Source organism: Gallinula chloropus (assembly GCF_964237585.1).
Source record: "Gallinula chloropus genome assembly, chromosome: Z".
NCBI classification, from domain to species: Eukaryota; Metazoa; Chordata; class Aves; order Gruiformes; family Rallidae; genus Gallinula; species Gallinula chloropus.
The window spans coordinates 71230089-71248236 of NC_140089.1; the positions used below are offsets into that span (position 1 = coordinate 71230089).

The 18148-nt window shown below is 36.5% G+C and overlaps 1 protein-coding gene across 1 annotated transcript in view; it reads right to left on the reverse strand.

Annotated features, from left to right (window-relative positions):
* Positions 1–776: 776 nt before the first annotated feature.
* Positions 777–18148, reverse strand: part of ITGA1 (integrin subunit alpha 1) — a gene marked incomplete at its 5' end in the record, with an annotated part of 69051 nt that continues 51679 nt past the window's right edge. The window contains 17 exons of the mRNA XM_084278660.1: positions 777–1287; positions 2030–2146; positions 3591–3683; positions 4526–4630; positions 5417–5521; positions 5759–5872; positions 8518–8620; positions 9663–9752; positions 10406–10482; positions 12078–12158; positions 13099–13234; positions 13431–13516; positions 14051–14161; positions 15104–15240; positions 15425–15585; positions 16923–17053; positions 17476–17730. Coding sequence (XP_084134786.1) covers positions 1243–1287; positions 2030–2146; positions 3591–3683; positions 4526–4630; positions 5417–5521; positions 5759–5872; positions 8518–8620; positions 9663–9752; positions 10406–10482; positions 12078–12158; positions 13099–13234; positions 13431–13516; positions 14051–14161; positions 15104–15240; positions 15425–15585; positions 16923–17053; positions 17476–17730 — 1947 coding nt within the window. The 3' untranslated portion in view covers positions 777–1242. The remainder of the gene's footprint in view (positions 1288–2029; positions 2147–3590; positions 3684–4525; positions 4631–5416; positions 5522–5758; positions 5873–8517; positions 8621–9662; positions 9753–10405; positions 10483–12077; positions 12159–13098; positions 13235–13430; positions 13517–14050; positions 14162–15103; positions 15241–15424; positions 15586–16922; positions 17054–17475; positions 17731–18148) is intronic.

An 18148-nucleotide genomic window follows, 5' to 3' on the forward strand; every position in this document is an offset into this window, starting at 1 on the left:
TGGAAAAGTGTGTGAAAGAAAGGAGGAAATTGAATATTCTAAGTAGGCTTAAAGAAATCTTTTGCTATCTACATTTCAGTGTATTCTCATATAAACTTTTAATCTTTGACACAAAATAAACATCATTTGTTAAGTGCTTATGTAGTATGAAAATTCTTCATCACTTCTTAAGCTCCTAAGTAAAGAAGATGAGGTGTGACTTACAAAGCTGGAAGCAGCTTGCCAGTGCTGAGTTTCCTATCTGTGCTCTTCTGTTAATTATAATTTTGTATACTTTAAATTCATTGGATTAAATAGCTACACAATAAATTTACAGTGGTGGTTTATGAAGCACCCTTCTGGCTACTCCAAGATATACAGCAAGAGTCAAACTTTCAGGGTACCTCTAAATATTTTCTGCATAAATATGGACATTTCAATTTGCAGATACAATAGTGTCCCTGCCTATTTTAGTACAGTGTGCAATCAGATGGGCTTGTATGCTTTGTGCATACATTTTCAGGCCTGCCAAAAACCTGTTTCAAGTTCAAATAGTTAAGTATTTTAATGGATTGATCCTTTACGGTCTGCTTGACTATAAAAATTTCTTTCTTGGAGTATCCGGGGTTCAGCTGGATGCACTAAAACAAGCAGAAAGAGAAGTCCAAGGCATTTAGGTAATTTTCACTCAAAATTCTGCAGGTGCTTCTGTCTTCTGAACTGTCAATACGTCAGTTATCATACAGTATTTGATGCATTCTCAAAGTCTGCATGTTCTACTTCAGGAACAGACAGTCTGCTCTCACAGAAGTGACATAAGGAAGAAATTTTGAAAATGATGCTTTTTCCTTTGGAAAATTGTAAGGTGATAAAAAAGACTGGGATTGCTAGAAACAAGCTGACTTGTTGAATAATTTAGAATGAAAAATTATTTCACATACGTACATATACAAAAATATGATTATGCATATTCTATATTAAAAAGTAAGAAACTTTGAACTCAGTTACTCTTCAAAAATGAGTAACGCTTGAAACTATGTCCTTGGGTATCACAAAATGTCAGAAGGCTGTTTATTTTTCCTTTGCATCGTTCCTTCGCACGTGCGCTTGATTTGCTGCTTCTTGTTCTGCTTCTTGTTTTATTAATGCACCAGTTAAGAAAACATTGTGGCCGCTGCAGTTATATCTAAGTTTATAATTTTACAGTAATATTTTTGAGACAGACCTGAGCAAAAATTTCTGCTTTTTTTTTCCTTTTTTTCTTTATTTTTCCATTTTCTTTTTCAGTGGTCTCTTGAAAAATCCAGCCTGCAGAAAAGAAAAAAAGTCACTAAGAACTGCTCAAAGCATACAACTCATATTGGTATACTGATGTGCTGTTACTACTCTTTTAATGCTGTCAGTACAGTAAAGTGTCATCTAGTACTTTAGCACTGAAGTACAAGATTCTTTTCCCTGGAACAGATAATCTAGAGATATGTCATGAAAGCAGACAAAAGGGGCACAGTTAATACATAGTGAGTGACTGCTGAATCATTGTTATGCTCGCATAATATCAAAGGCCTAACAGTTTATTGAATAAATATTACTTTCTTTTCCACTTGTCAAATATTGCAAGAGATTATGCGTATTGAACTTTATAAACTGAAACCTTGGAAGGCAAACATTAAATGTTTAGCTTGCAGAAGAGTGCCCACTTGTGGCAACACACCACTGGTTTAGCATCTCTTGCACAAAGCCTGGTTATCAAAGGTCACAGTTAAAGTTAGTCAAAAAATCCCCCCAAAAAACCACACTCCAAAAAGCCTAACACTTTAATAACCAGTTAATAGTAATAAGATTCCTTTTTGGCTTTCTTTTGAAAAAAATATGGGAAGTACAGGTTTCAATCGGTTAGCATTGCATGTTACACGTCAGAAAAATGTTGTGCTATTAGTTATGTTTTGTCTACAGGATAATTAGACATCAGTGTCTGCAAGGTTCTAGATATCAGAACAGAGATTTTAAGCATATTTGTTTATATTCATGAGGACGAGAATGTGCAGCTTACCTTCCACAAAGCAAATATAAGCAGTGCAAGAATCAAGAGTCCTGCGAAGATACTCAGGAGGATAACCCATAATGGGACTGTACCCGGTGGGAGTTCTTTGGAAATCTTAATCATGGTCTGAAAAGTGTTCAGAAAGTAAACAATAAATAAGTTGTCCTTCTAAAATATCAGAAGAGTAGTATGATTTTTATCAGTAGGTAGTGATTTTCCAGGCTATCACCTCTTTCTAGCTACATGAATTTGTAGTGGGGGCTTGAGAAAACAATCTCCAACATGAAGCCCTAATATTTTCACATTACTTTACACTTTCTAAGTATATTGATGTAATGCGGGTCGGCCTTGCTATAAGTTAGTAGTCATTGCAATAAAGGATATGGGACCAAATGCATGAGTAGTTGAAGTGTATGTTAGGAAGTTTCTTTAGTATATTTTCCATCCCTGAAAGGGACTAATAAGCTTCTAAACCAGTTAAATGAACTAAGTGTAAAAGGCTGTGTAGGTATTAATTTGATTGTAAACTAGGCATATCTGAAGTAAACTAAATTGAAATAGAGAATATTTACATTTAAATAAATGTGACCATGCAGCTATTTTAACTTAAGAATTTGTTAGAGACACAACTTTATAGTTCAGAAAAGCACTGGAGAGCTGAATAACAAATATTAAACTTGAAATTATGTCTTACAAAAAAGGTAATTCTGAAACTCCTTGGTTTGTCAAGGCATGGTTTGTCAGTATCTGCAAGCCTGTCAGCTGTGTTTTGTCTCCTGAATTGAATTTTAATCTATCACTTAAAGGAAACATCTGAATACAATACCATCTTATAGTTGACATGTGATGGTTGTATATCCAGAAATATTTTTCACAAAATGTAATTCACAGTGCGTATTACTTTGCTATAAATTTTGTGTTATAAAAATAATAACAAATAGTAAGACTTTTGCTCAAAAATGTACATTGTAGTAAAGTAGCTCCTGCATATACAAGTTATCACAGAAAAGCAATGTGTTAACCACTATAAACATCTTGGAAGATGTATTAAAGTAGTATTAAAGGGTAAATAGCAAATCTAACAAAATTAAAGGCTTTTCTTTTTATATCTGACATCAGTACTATAATGCCATATACTTTCTTATCTAAGAAAATGGCAGGGAAAGATAGAAGATCCTGTTTCAAATAGATATACTCGTAAAAAAGTGGAAAGAAATTAATAAAGAGATAAGAAAATACAATGTACAGATTAAAATAGCTTCTAAATGATCCAGGACAATTTAAAAAATACTATTGATTCCTTAAAGTAATTTTAATTATGCTTTTAATTTTCATAGATGCAGGAAGCATTTCTATTGCAGCAGGAAGAAATACTTCATACAGTACTTATTCTCATCCAGGCACAGAACCTGATGTTTCTACTGTAGCATGAAATTACTTTTATTTAGAGTAGGGTAATTAATACATTACAGCAGGTAACGATCACTTCACTAGTAATTAATTAAAATGAAGGATTCAGTGGCATAATAAATTGACTGGGGAGTAAATGCCCAAATTGCTGTGTTCTTACCTCCAGTTTTTGATGGTCATTTCTCAAAATCAGTGATGAGTTCTCACTCCTAAGCAATGCCTTTGCAACCAGGGTTAAGCTGTGTATACTTGCCTGGAAGAAGACAGAAATGACTATGGTTTAGGTATTTTGAAGCAAAAAGCTCTGTAGAAATGAGAAGGGTGAAAGCAAAACTTGATGCTGGTGTTTTAGGAGATGCTGAAAAATATAGAAGTCATTTAAGCTGCCCACACGTGTCACCTTCAGCGCATATATCACTATTTCCAAGACAGCAATACAGCTTTCAACAAATAGACAGCAGAGATTTTGAAGAAATATTAATTAATCATGGAACACTACTTTTGCCACAAGAACAGATTTGAGTTTTCTAAAATTCTGCTGTACCACCCCTCCTGTCCTGTTATTTTCCACAGAGAAACAAAGATGCAAAACAGGAACTCAGTATCAGGAATCTATCACCTGATCAAAATGGACAATGGCCTGGTGATTTTTGCAATCATCTAACAACATGAGGTGTGATCAGAGTTGAACTCTCTCTCCCATGCTCTTTTTAATAAAAAAAATCCTTTATAGACTTGAGAAATCTTTCCAGATTAAAAATTACAGGCTTCAATGTACCCCTCCTTACATCTGCTGAATTAGAATTTGTGGACGCATACATAAGTATTAAAAAATAGGATGATCCATACAGAATAAGCAAGGGATGTCTTCTTACCATATTCTGAAATTCCTGCTAGGTTCTAAATACTTACTTGAAGGACAATTAAATGCATGTAACAGTTTTGAGGAAATTTTAAAGGGAAACAGTATCAAGTGCTGGGGGAGACTCTGGAGACTTTAAAAAATGTAAAGGTATAATTTCAATAGACTTTAGAAACATTGTCTTAAGGTTCTTAAAACCAAGAGTATTATGTATACAAATAGGAATTACTTACCTTTATGATGGTAGGTTTCCATACTCTTAATGAAACATTCACTTGATATATGTCAGATGGAACCAGGGCACAGTTAATGGATGCACAGCTGTATGTATCACAGTCCTGTTCAAAACACACCAGCACGAATTAATAATGGGAAGAGACTTTTCACATTACTAAAACAAGAATATGTAAACTATTATATGTACGGATCATAGACTTGCTATGACACCAGCACTAAACTGGCATTAGTTACTGGGGCTTTTAATGTAAAAAATGGCACTGCAGTATCTAAACCAAGTTGAGATATTCATGATGTGGTAGAACAGACTCAGTTTTTGCAGGGTCACTTTGCCCCATGAAGCTCTGTTACTGTCAGCACACAGCAAAAGGCACCAGCAGAGCTCCTGAAGGAGGCACAGCCTGTAACAGCATGTGTTTTTCTGCCAACACAGCTATGGCTTCTTCATCCTATCACATCGTGGGACACCTGAACTTTTCAAGCAGGGCAGGATGCATATATGAAAGTTTAATATCTTTACATCCCAGTATCATTTGCTATCTGGGAGGACATAAGAATTATGTTCAACACTTTGGAAACATGTGCTTAGCTGAGACCTAGGACCATGGCAAAACACTCTTCTTGTGATGTGGTTTCATTTGCACCAGAATGTCAACTTTCACCTCTATGCCGAGGAGATTCTAAATATAATCCAACACCCCAAATTCAGTTCCACATGCACTTCTGTAGCCAAATAAAAACTGGAGCTAATCTACATAAAGGTGGCTTAGGCACTTAAGACAAAGTGAGTTTACATAGGCAACAGTTTGAGAAAAGCTATTTATTGCAGAAGTACTCAGCTTAAAGTTAGTATCTTGGATGAATATATATACTACATGTAGGCTTACCATAATTGTATCCTTTGTAGGTTCTTTTATTTTTGACAACACAAATGGTTTCCCAGCACTGATCTTTAAGGGATCTACAGGGTAACTAGTTTGGCAGATCGCATTCTGTTATCAGAAATAAAAATGTTATTTTTATTGTCTGAATATCCAATCCATTAAAACATTTAATAACATTATTTACTAACCACTAAATGCATTGAAACTGCATATTGCAAGAGGAAATTCAGGTGGTGTAGGTAGTCAAGTATTATTATTCAAACAACAAATGAACTTTTTATGAGGTAATTTAACCCAAATTCATATTTAAATTAATCATAAAAATAATACAACTTCCTAGCTTACTTGGGAGTGTGACAATGCAGTAAGGTAGAGAAGAGTGTTCTTCGCTGCTGTTACATTGGGAAATAAGATCTGCAGTGTGAGGTTTGGCATTGGAAAGTGTTCTCCTTTTTCAATCTATAAAAAAAAGAATGCTCTGATTAGTACTTTAGTACTTTCCTTATTTTGTTGGTATTTCACTTTGAGGATTTTTTCATCTCCTATGTTTTTTCTTTCTGTGGTTTATTTTTTTTTTTTACATTTCCACAGTTATTTATGCTTTATTTTTTCCCCAAGAACAGCTTGTTGTAGCAGACACATTCTTCTGTGGTCTTTGGTATACAATGCTTTATTGAAGGAAATAAAATGAACAGGATGAAAGGAGCCATTTTGACAAAAGTTCCTTCCTGTTATCTTGTTTACTGCATCCTCTTACCACCTGGGAATTCTATCTGAGCTAATTTAATTTGAATTTCTACTCTTCTCTGGTGAGACCCAACTGGAGTACTGCATCTGGCTCTGGGGTCCTGTTGTGGATTTGGCTGGGATAGAGTTAATTTTCTTTCTAGCAGCTGGTGTAGCACTGTGCTTTTGGGGGGGTGAGGTGGGGGGGGTGGGGATGAGAGCAGAGCTGACAACAGAGGGGTGTTTTTAGCTGTTCCCAAGCAGTCAGGGGCTTCTCAGGTTCTCATGCTGCCCTACTAGCGAGAAGGTGAGGGCACCCAAGGAGCTGGGAAGGGACACAGCTGGGATGATGATGACCCAATCTAACCAAAGGGGCTATTCCATACCAATGATGTGCTCAGCATGAAGGGGGCTGGTGATGGAGGAGTGCATGGCTCCAGGAGACACAGTTTGGGGACAGTCTGACTTCGGGATGACTCTGAGCTCTGTGGTCTGATTTGTGCAGTTCTGTGGTTTGCTGAGAAACTGCACTGTGTTTCATCAGTTTTGTAAATTTTGCTGTAAAGTCCTGATATTGTTATTTCTCCCTCCATTTTCTTTACCAGTTAACTGTCCTTGTCACAACCCCTGAGGTTTGCTTTTTGGTTTTCTTTTCTCTCCCTTTCCTCCCTCCCTTTAGAGAGGGGCTGCTCCCAGCTGGGGCAAAACCGTGACAAGTACTCAACACAAGAATGACATGGGCCTCTTGGAACGGGTCCTGAGAAGGGCCATGAGGATGATCAGATGACTGGGGCATCTCTCCTATGATGACAGGCTGAGAAAGTTGGGCTTGTTCACCCTGCAGAAGGCTCAGGGGAGACCTTATAATGGCCTTCCAGTACCTGAAGGAGACCTACAGGTAAGCTGGGAAGGACTGTTTGTAAGGGCATGTAGCAATAGGATGAAGGGCAATGGTTTTAAACTAGAACTGAGTAGGTTTAGATTAGATATTAGGAAGAAGTTCTTTTCTATGAGGGTGGTGAGACATGAACCGGTTGCCCAGAGCGGTGGTGGAAGCCCCATCTCTGGAGACATTCAAGGTCAGGCTTGATGAAGCTCCGAGTACGCTGATCTAGTGAAGATGTCCCTGGTTACTGCAGAGGGCGGAACTAGATGACCTTTAAAAATCCCAACTGAATGCATTCTATGAAATTTTAAATAAAGCCCCCAAAGTGCTCTAACATGGGAGAGGAGCCACGGTACCAGTTGTGTCTCCTGCTGGTTCCTCCTCAGGTGTGCTGAGGCAACAGCTCTCCTGTTCACTGTCTCCTCTCCCATTTTCCCTGAGATCATAACAGAGAAGATCTGTAGATCTGTAAGCTGCTGCTCCTTTTGAACAGGTCTGCTGTGGCAAAGGATGAAGAAAACACCTAGGTGGAATGGCTGGTGGGGGGGATTTGTGATCCTGTCTCTGAAGTGGATATGCTTAATAAATAGTCAAAGCCTGTTTAACTTCTTTCTTCTGACTACTCATTTTTGATAGGCTGCTTGCAGGGATGATTTCTGCTCATGAGATCATAAATGGTGCGCTCTGCAGTGCACCAACTTTTACATTCAGAAAGCAAAGGCTTTAAAATGAGACTAATAATGTCTTAAACATCCTCAAAATCTTCAAACTTACTGCATTTGAACTTTTGGACTTAAAAAAGTAGCTAAATAAAGCACTGTAGTGGATTAAAAAACAGGGGGAAAATCTCTTTGTCATTACTATTGCTATTTAGTGAGAGAAAGAATTTTCCATGGCCCATTTTTTGGAGACAGAAGTTGATTCAGACATTCTTATCCTTTGTATATGGGACCCTTGTTCAGCTCTGGATTTGACACTGGGAAACAAGGATGCTCTCAAGATAATGAATGTCAGTCCTACCGCAACTGAGGCTGGGCTTCTAGTCTATTAAAAATCTTTTCCAAGTGATTTTAGTTAGCAGTATTCATTCCACTAGGAAGACAATATTCTTGGAGCATGGCATTTGCCCTTCTCAAAGCAGAATGGACTTTGGAAATATGTGATCTAAACTGCAATGTACATAGGTCAAGTTCTCATCTACTAGGGCATGGTCTCTTTCCCCTGCTGAGGGAAGCAGTTCTAAACCCCACCAGAACTACTCTGCAGGGATGAACCACTCTGAGAACCTCTGACTCAAACTATCCTGAGGCAAGCAAGAAAAATGTTAAAAATAAAATACCCATGGAGGAGGTTTAACATATTTCATAGCTACTATTTAAGTAACAGCACATGAAGCAATTCAAACATCATCATCATCATAATCATCATCATCATCATCATCATCATCATAATAATGAAGCCATCACCTGTATCATACAGTTTTATTTCTTACCCTATAATGTAGAGTAACTTCATCCCCAATCTGCTCTGTTGTGTTAATAGCAGTAGGGACAGTGTCATTTGCTGCAATTATAACGTGATGTTCTTTGAAAACACTGTGGATTAAAAACAAACAAACAAACAAACACAAAAACAAAACCCCCAATGAGCACAAAACTTCATAAAAACTCTAGTAGTCTAAAATTTCTTTTCATTATTTCATTAGTTTTGCAACTAAAAGTGCAGTGCTACTTCCACTGAAGTTCAACTCATCCATTTTCTGAGTAGTACTCACTTTTAATTATGCACATTTTAAATATTTGTTCAAATAAAACTACAAAATAAGCAAATATTGTTCATAAAAACAATACATCAGACAGGGCATTATTTTGCTGTTCTTCTAGCTGTGCGGTCCCTTACCCTGACCATGGCCATGTGAAACAGACAGGGTCCTACAAAAGACAGAACCAAGTAAAAACAGAACAAACCCAGCACATTCTAAATTCAATGTTATTCCCTATGCAACAAAAAGAGGCTGGATTTGAGTCATAAAATGCGTGCAAAATAAATTTGACTTAATTATTTACACCTTCACACCACGCAATGCAGCCTGCTGTTGATATTTATAATGGTTTTCAGGGATAGAATTTAACCAAATTCAATCTATTTCTGAAAATAAATTATACTACAAGAGCTGCATTAAAGTTTATGACTGAATTGATAAAAAACAACCACCTGAGAATCTAAAATCAAGGCTGTTTTTTGAAGCTGGAGATCAGACACTACACCATGCAGTGTTACAGTGATACAAACTCATGGCGATCAGGAAGCTGGAACTATGTGCTTTCTTACATACCTGGGACACTTTCAAATGAATAGAGCAAAGCACAAAAATTGACAAAAGCTGCTGTTGTACTTGCAAACTGCAGATCAAATTTAAATAGATAAAACGGAGATACAGCAAAATTGGAGCAGCAATTGCTCCATTATTTCTTGTAACTACTTTTTTCAGTGAAGCTTATACTTCCTGTTTATAGTCTAAGCAGCCGTTATCAGTAGGTACTGAGCACAGCTGAACAACAAAGCAAAACTGTATTCTCTTTGAACACCTGCTATTTACTGTGCTATCAAATGGAAAGTATAGCAAAGCATCAATACCTTACAAATATTAATCCTACTTCATATTTTACTGGAATTGTAACATGTCCTCTGTTGTCATGCAAGGTCTCAGGGGGTTCTTCACTGTCACTAAAATACAAGAACATAAGTCACTCAGATCAGACTGTGCAAAAGCAACAACTACTAGGAGGGAAGGGATCTTTGGAAACCAAAATACCTACAGATCTGGGTATGGAAGCACACTAGTCATGTACAGTTAATTACTAACTCCTAAAAATAAATTCAAAAGACTATTTCTAGTAACTAAAATGTCAAGGGACTTTGCACTTGACTAAATGAAAATCGACCAAGTAAGGGTCCCAACTCTCACTCCATCCCTGGATTTTACAGAGACAGCAAAAACTGAGGGGAAGTACATTCCTTTATGTGGACATGGACAACTTCTGCATTGATCTTGCTCTTTGAAGGCTTTTTATTTAGCATACTGTCATTCATGCTAAAGTATGCAGTAATTTTGTAAGAGAAGGAACTTTTTCTGAAGGTAAAACTACTGGAAATTATGACTCACTTGTGACTCTCAGGCTCTAGAGACAAACAACTATTTATTTAACCCACTCTTTTTGCTGCTGGACTGAGCACATTTGCTAAGCTGCCAGCTCTGCAGATTGTTTAAATGCTTCTGAGTTCAGGAGAAATATCCTTGTTTTACTACAAAACACAAAGTTCTACAGCTTTCTAAGAAAAATAAATCAGAATGTAAACAAGTAATCATTGCAACTAACCTTGTTGCATACACATGAACAGTAGCATTTTCCAGGAGATAGGATGCATTGAATTGGAATGATATTTTGAAGGAAATCTGTTTGGAGAAATACATTACACTTTTTAAAGGGAAAAAAACCCCAAAACTAAACCCCCAAAGAAATAAAAGCACCCTAATAAAGTGAGATCTGATGAAAAATGAGCATTTTTTGGTGACTTTTATGAAATCCTTATTTACATTTTAACACTTTTCTATGAGTCTATCCACTTTTCTGAACCTATCCCACCAAGAAGGAAATGTAATAATTACCACTTAATAAACAGAAGACTCAAATTTTCAGGACTGAGAAGCTTCAGTAAAACTTAGTATGTAGTATAGAAAGGCATAGCTCAGTAATTCTTAATAGAAACTAGCTGGTCTTGTGAGCAACTTAACAAACTTTAGTTGTTTTTTTGGGGGTTTTTTTTTGGAGGAAGAAGTGGAGCTTCAAAGCCTCACAATTACAGTAGAGATGAGCTGTCTATAGAAGGCTGCTGGAATCTCATTTAATATACAGTAAACACCTGGAGTACTGAACAGAAATTTTTACAATGTAAATAAATGACTATTCAGTCTCACAAAAATTCCCTACTCATTGCAACTAGGGCAAATCTACCACAGTCTGGCACTTCATAAAATTTGTGAAAACGTTCCTCTTCTTATCCTAACACAGAGGGGTAATTTTACATGCAGAAAAACAAATGTTTTACTATTTGTTACTCTATAGAATTTTCAGCTCAGTGTTTTATTTTTCCTTGAATGTGTATAAATCTTTATTACAAAGTGATCCAGAAAATATTTTCTTTGCTATTTCTTCGTATTAAAAAAAGAAAAAGAGCCAGGAAGAGGTTTTAAAAAAATTAATGTATTAGTGATACTTATTAGTGAACCAAAGATTAAGTGATTTGTAAATGCAAATTTTTTTGGGTATGACATTTTTAAATTGATCCTCCCTCTGATATGCATCTGCAACACAGACCTGATCTGACAGAGGAACAGGCAAGAAACTGCCAGAAAGACAGTTGGTCTTATTTAAATGCAATTTGACATTTCTCAATTTGATATCAGAACTATTTAAGTGAAGCTTAGATACATATTTTCAAAGGCTTAGTTTAGCTAAAGGTCCTTCATTATTCCAGCAGAGTTACCACTTGATTTGTTCAAGCTGGAGCTTGATTTTAAGTGGACTGCTTGCTGGAAAGGCCTCTTACCCGTCATTTGATGCCTGGCTTTGGCAGATTCAAGTTAGCATTCCACACACCACCTTATTCTCTTCTCAACCAAATGACTGAGTTTTATATACAAAATAACTAAAGTCATAGCTATATCTGTGGAAAGCCACAGCATCTGATGTCTTACCAGTATATCTTAACCTATATCCCATACAGCTGCAGACAGACCCTTCTGGCTGGTCATGCAACTTGCCTTTTGAGTGTAAAGGATGACAAGATACACCTACTACCTCCTCATATACCACAGCTGACTTCCCAGGTACAGAGAATCTGATGTTTTCCTATCTGTCTCAGTGCGGCTCATGTCAAGGACAGCCTGGGAAACATGTATGGACAGATTTTTGGGATGAACATAAAAGAAAAGAAATTCAGAGGTGATAGGAACTGTCCTGGTTTTAGAACAAGAGGGCGACTTTTTACCTCTTCTGCAGTTTTTAGAAATGGATATCCCACTTTACAGGTGATGTTGTGTTTTGATTCACAGCTATCTTTCTGTATATCCTAAAGGAAAAAAGAAAGTGAAATCATGGCCTTATGCAAATTCTTTAAATCGTGACTAAGCATCAAAGGCCTGTTGAACATACATACCATTGCAACTTTTCATCATCATAACATCATAAAAGTCAAAGCCTTAACTGAACTGAAGCAAAATAGGAAGCCAAAACTTTCACAAAACAAATTCCACCTATGGATATCTACATCTATTAGCAGCCATTATTCCCTCCAGTGAAAGTGTTTGGAACATTAGCAATTATATACAAACTGGACATCACGGGATCTAGCAGATCAATATATGTATAAGTACACAGTTTTTACATGTAGTTTTTAAAATGTGCTTGTAAAGTGTTTGGCAATGAAAATGACATTCATACTCCATAAATTACTGCCATGGGGTCAGCAACAGTGCTACAGATCCCTGACTTTTCATAATGCACAACATCAGGACTGCTGATAGAAAACAAACTTCTAATGTTTCCCACCAGAACAGAGGGGAATTTGTAGCATATCTGCCAAGGTGGGTAGAAAAACAGCTACTTTGGAAATACTGTCTGTTAGGCATTGATCTGCGTTGCCCTACCAAGACAGTGCTTTTTCTATACCTGTGCAAAATCCTAGAGGTTCAGGAGCTGTGCTGACACATAATTAGGCATTTCTGGCTCTACTGACATACAGATGCTTTACAGTGCTGACATTCCTCTAAGATGCATGCATGTCAAATCTAAATGTGACTGTGAAATTTGTGTCTGTAGTTACCAAAGTCTGATGAGGTCAAAATAGAAACACTCTTTCAGAGGCATAAGAGGACAGCATTCCCAGGAAAACTCTTTCAGTCAACTCAGATGATGACCGAGCAGTGAAATTCAGACTTAGTAAAAAGGCTTCTTCAGATTTTTCTAGCAGTGTAGCTTATGATAAAAGTGATAATAGAAAAAATTCCTACCTCAATGCCGGCAAAAATAATATTTGGTGAATACTGAACCAAAACTCTGGTATTATAGGCACTGTCTTTTTTGTTCTTCACAGAGAGCTGGATGGTAAACTTATCATTGCGTGACTTCACAATGAATGGAGAAGAGCTGTAAAATAAAGTAAGGATGTTGGACATCTTAATTTTTTAATCTGTTTTTAACATGAAGAGGAACTTCTTTCAGTGTCCATGGTTTCTGATTTAGAAATTATGGTGCAGCATTATCTTATTAGAATACAGAATTTATCATTTACATAGAAATTTTGTAGAGATATCAAGTGATATAACAAACCCAGTGTAGTTACCTGTCTCCGGCAATGCTTGCTTTTACATTCAGAACAAGGTCTGAAATGCATTTATTTTTGGCTCCACAATCTTTTGTAAAAGGGATCTGCAACAATAGTATTTTTATTCTTATTTTTATGACATCTATTATTAAAATGAAATATTTGCATTTTAATTCATTATATAATTTATATAATGTCTTCAGTTTGGCAATCAAAGGAGTATTTCCTAATATTGATCAGTTATACCAAAATCTTGTTAAAAGCTCAGGTGAAACATAAGCTTTCTACTCATTCCCTTCTAAGTGATTCGTCCAGATTAGAAAAAGAGGCAATGACAGAAGTATGAAGGATGCCAAAGCACCATCAAAGTATATGACTCCCATTCCTCTGCTCCATCTATGTAAAAAACTGACAGTAAAATTGTTTGTACTCTCTTCTATCTTCACTTAACTCTGGACAGCTTTAAAGCCCAAGTCTGGTCCCCAAGTACACTGAATCAAGCTTTTCACTCCTGAAGACTCATTTAAAGGAAACATCTTCTGATCAGCCTCAATGACCCTCCCTCTTTAGCCTATTTGTGGACAATACTTTCAGTTCTTAAATACTTTGGTTATTAATACAGAATCTTGCTGACTTACATATTCAGATATTGAATTTGGCAAGTTGCTATCAAGAACAGGTCCACTCTCCGGATCAGAAAAATTGAACTCCAGCAAAACCTTCACAGAGTCCTGAAAGTCAGGCTTATCCTAGAACATAAACCAAAATTGCTGTTATGGACATTCACTTTAATATCTAAGGAGGTTAAAAAAAATCCACACACTGCTGAGATAAAATATTTTTCAGTCACATCGTCGCCATCCTTTCTAGAGAAGCATTTGAATGCTTGCAATTGATGATGAAAAATTTAATGTCCAAGCCAATCCTTATAAATATCTACTGATGATTTTCTGTAGCTCATCATAAAAATGTCAGATAGCCCGAGCATATATACTTCATGTCTCAGAACAGTCAAGTCGCAGACTTCCCTTCTAATTGTGCTTAGAGGATCAGTAAGATGAACAGCAGCAGTTATCACCTTGTGTGAAGTCAAAATTAGGCCTGCTGTTAAAAGATCTATTACAAATTCAAGAAAATTCTGGGCATAATTCATCATTAGTTTTGACTTATGATACAACTGTAGAACCATTAAACATTTTAAATGTGAATAGCTTGGAGTATACACCTCCATTCACTCAGCACAATCTGGGCAATTTCATACTCACGGTTGCCAATTACATTTCTGTTTTGCAGTGAATAAATCTTCTCTCTCCCAAATGTAATTTGCAAGTTTTTAAAATATATTTTAGAAGGAGGAATTGTGCCAATATGCAAACTAGACTTCCACTTCACATACTCCCGCTGTTTTGAATGCACCTAAACTACTAACCATGCTAGCTGCTTGGTTCCACTATGTGTGTTGCTCTCTTTCTTGAGACAAACAAAGAGACAAAGGTGAATAAACTGTACATGCAAGTAAATAGTTTTTATCTATATACAAATATATAAATCCTAAGCAGTAAACAAATTTTATGTACACTTCTTAAGAGTAATATTGGATGCCAGTTTAGTTGTCCAATATACAATTAACAGAATACATTTGGGTTATTAAAATGTCGACATGAGAAAAACACTTTAAATGATTTACTTGCCAACATGTAGAAGTTATGTTTAATACATTCTGACCCTTTGATAGTTATATTTTTTTGCATTTTCCTCTCATCATTTTCTGTGAACAAGCTTCGAGATATCTGTCTTTGTGAGTCAAGAGTAATCCAATACTGCATACCTGCAAAGGAAGTTGAGGTCAATATTATGAACCAATTTGCCTCTACACATTCTTTCTTTCCATCCAGTATCTTAAATACACTTTGAATAGTGAATTTGGAAAAGCTGCATTCTATTTCTGGAGAAACAAATGCATAGTAGTTTTACAGCATAAAGATTCCATTACTTAGTCCTTATCTACTTACTGGATTCAAATATATCGTCCTTTGACTTTAGTCTGGTCTTAAAACAAATTGTGGCATTTATGCATATTGTTTTTTTATTTATTTGACAATTTTGTTGTTGGATATTGATGCTTTTGGGTGTAAATTGCATGGAGACATTTACTTCAGCCACATCACGAGACCTTAACAAAAACACAAAGAGAGAAAGCACCTTGAAAAAAATAGCAGCAACTTTTTTTAACTTAAGAATGAACAACATGTGCAGCATTCAACATTAAAATATGTGATGGTCTACACAAATAATTGACACTACATTCTGTTGTATAGTTTACTCATACATAGTTTACTCATACTATGTATAAGTAAAAAAATTTTACAAGAGATAATGGTCATAGGGTTTCTTCACAGTGCTGTACTTGTTTTGAAACAGATACCAGATGAAAGGAAATATTTTCAAAAGCATTTAAGGAACTCTACACAGCCAACCCCAATTTAAAAGGGACTATGTCCCTGACCCAATCCCGCAGGTGTGCACAGATGAACATGCACAGAAGCTGGAAGACAGTATGCCATCTCTTAGTTGTGGCTAGATAAACAGGATGAGATTCACTATCAATGCCCTTCATTTTAACTCCTCTTTGCCCCTGTCCCTGCAGTGCATTCCTGCCTCTCCCTTTCTTCTGTCTCAGTTCCCATTTGGCCTCAACATGGAGTATGTCGGTGTACCAAACCAGCAGGAAATTGTGCTGGCAAAATACCCAGATTTGTGATCTGAACCAGGCAGATGAAGAAGCATCTCATTGTGTTCACACATGGAATTTATAGAATGACAAACTGCCTGATGAAGGTGAGGAGAAGCTGGCAGCTTGAGGATGGTAGCAAGACCTGACAAATATAATCACCTAGAAGGTAAGTGAGGTGGAACAGCAGGACAGGGAAAGCAAGGAGCTGGCTTAGCCATTCCCTTACCAGTGAAACAGAAATGGTTTTAGCTGTTCTTCAGGAACAAGGGTTTACCTGCTAGCTTGTTTATTTCTCTTACTTGTATTTTTCTCTTCTCCCTTAAAACGTGTATTGTTCCTTACGCTGTTTGAATCACAGTATTTTGTAGAGAAAATAAATTTACAGCTAACCAGAATGTTATTTTTTCCAAGATTTTCTGTAGGGAGTCAAAGTAGAGCTTTCTCATTAGTTGAGCTTCCCTGATCTCTTTACATTTTAACTTGTCCTTAATATTTCTAGTAAGATAATGTGCAAATGGAATCAGTTTCTGTCTTGAATATGGTCTAGGAGGACAAGATCTTCATATTAGGCTAAGTTTCTAAAGCATTCCTATATTTATTGCAGTTATCCATCAAGTTTTATACTTATTCCTCTGGAGAGACATCAAAAAATGAGGATTCACAGCCAATGTCAAAGCATAAAATGAAACTAGTATCCTCACAACAGTCCAAGTTACATCAACATTCCAAGAGAAATGGTCATTTTCTGGCCTGACAGCTGCTGTGAGTATCCATACCAGAAGAGGGCAGCCCCACCAAGGCCTCCAATGGTGACATCAATGAGACCGTCGTCATTTAAATCCATTTCTCCGTGCACAGACTGACCAAAAAATTTCACCGTTTCCCCATCTCCACCTGATGCAATACGCTGTGAAAAGCATTAAGAGGTTTATGCAGCGCATATTGAAGGATTTTATCAGAACACTCAAGACACATTTTTTGGCAGTTAAATGGCTTTTAGAGTCTTTAAATATATTGAATTTTCATTACAATACTACTAAAATGGTTACCATGGTGATGAACCACTATAAATTTTCAGAAATCTACTTTTCTGGCTCTACAGAATATTTCAAAAGGCTTCTAATAAAAACATGCAAATACACTTTTTAACATTATTAGAGTCAATTCAGCTAAATCAGACCGAGTTTAAAAGTGTAGGGCATTTTAAAAAAGAACCTGTCATGACAGGTGAAGTCACAATTTGATTCTATGTTGGAAAGATATGGGAAAACAGGATTTGTTCTACATATACTTAGAGTGGCTGCCAAGCTGTAAAGTTTTACTTCATACCTGTGAATATTTTTTACTGATTGTGTTGCCACGGCCATGATAAATATAAACAGCTCCCCGATGATCATCCTCTAAGGGAGAACCTATTACAATGTCATTATACCCATCGAGGTTGAGATCCTTCACCGCAGCAATTGCAGTCCCAAAGCGTGCACCGCAAGGCTCATTCTTAAGAACTTTGCAGGTGTCCTGTTTTAGTGGCGAACAGCATGTTTGCTTTACAGGTTCAAGGCTCATCTGATATTCAAACTTTGTCTGTGAAAGAACAGATTTAGAGTTTGTGGCGTTCCATCAACATTTTAGTAGAGCAGGCTTTTAAGAGCTCCTGTCCAGAAGACTGATGAATTAAATGAAACAATTACATCCTATTCCTAGTGACTGAGTGTGGGGTAGAAACCTTGATTCTGTTACTATAATTGAAACATTCTTTATGAGCAGTGGGTGTGAAAGACATTCTCTTTCCCTCTCTTTCTGCATCTAGTTGCTTTTGCATGTATTTCTTGAAGTTAGAGGTTAATGGGAAAGTGTAGTGTCATAACAATATTTGGATGTTATTGTAAGTAAACCACCTCATTCTTAAGATAATGTAGAGTTCTTCTAAAAGCATTCTCTTAATCTGAGAAATAAACCAAGTTTCTGATGAAACACAGATGCCAATACTCGTATTTCAGAA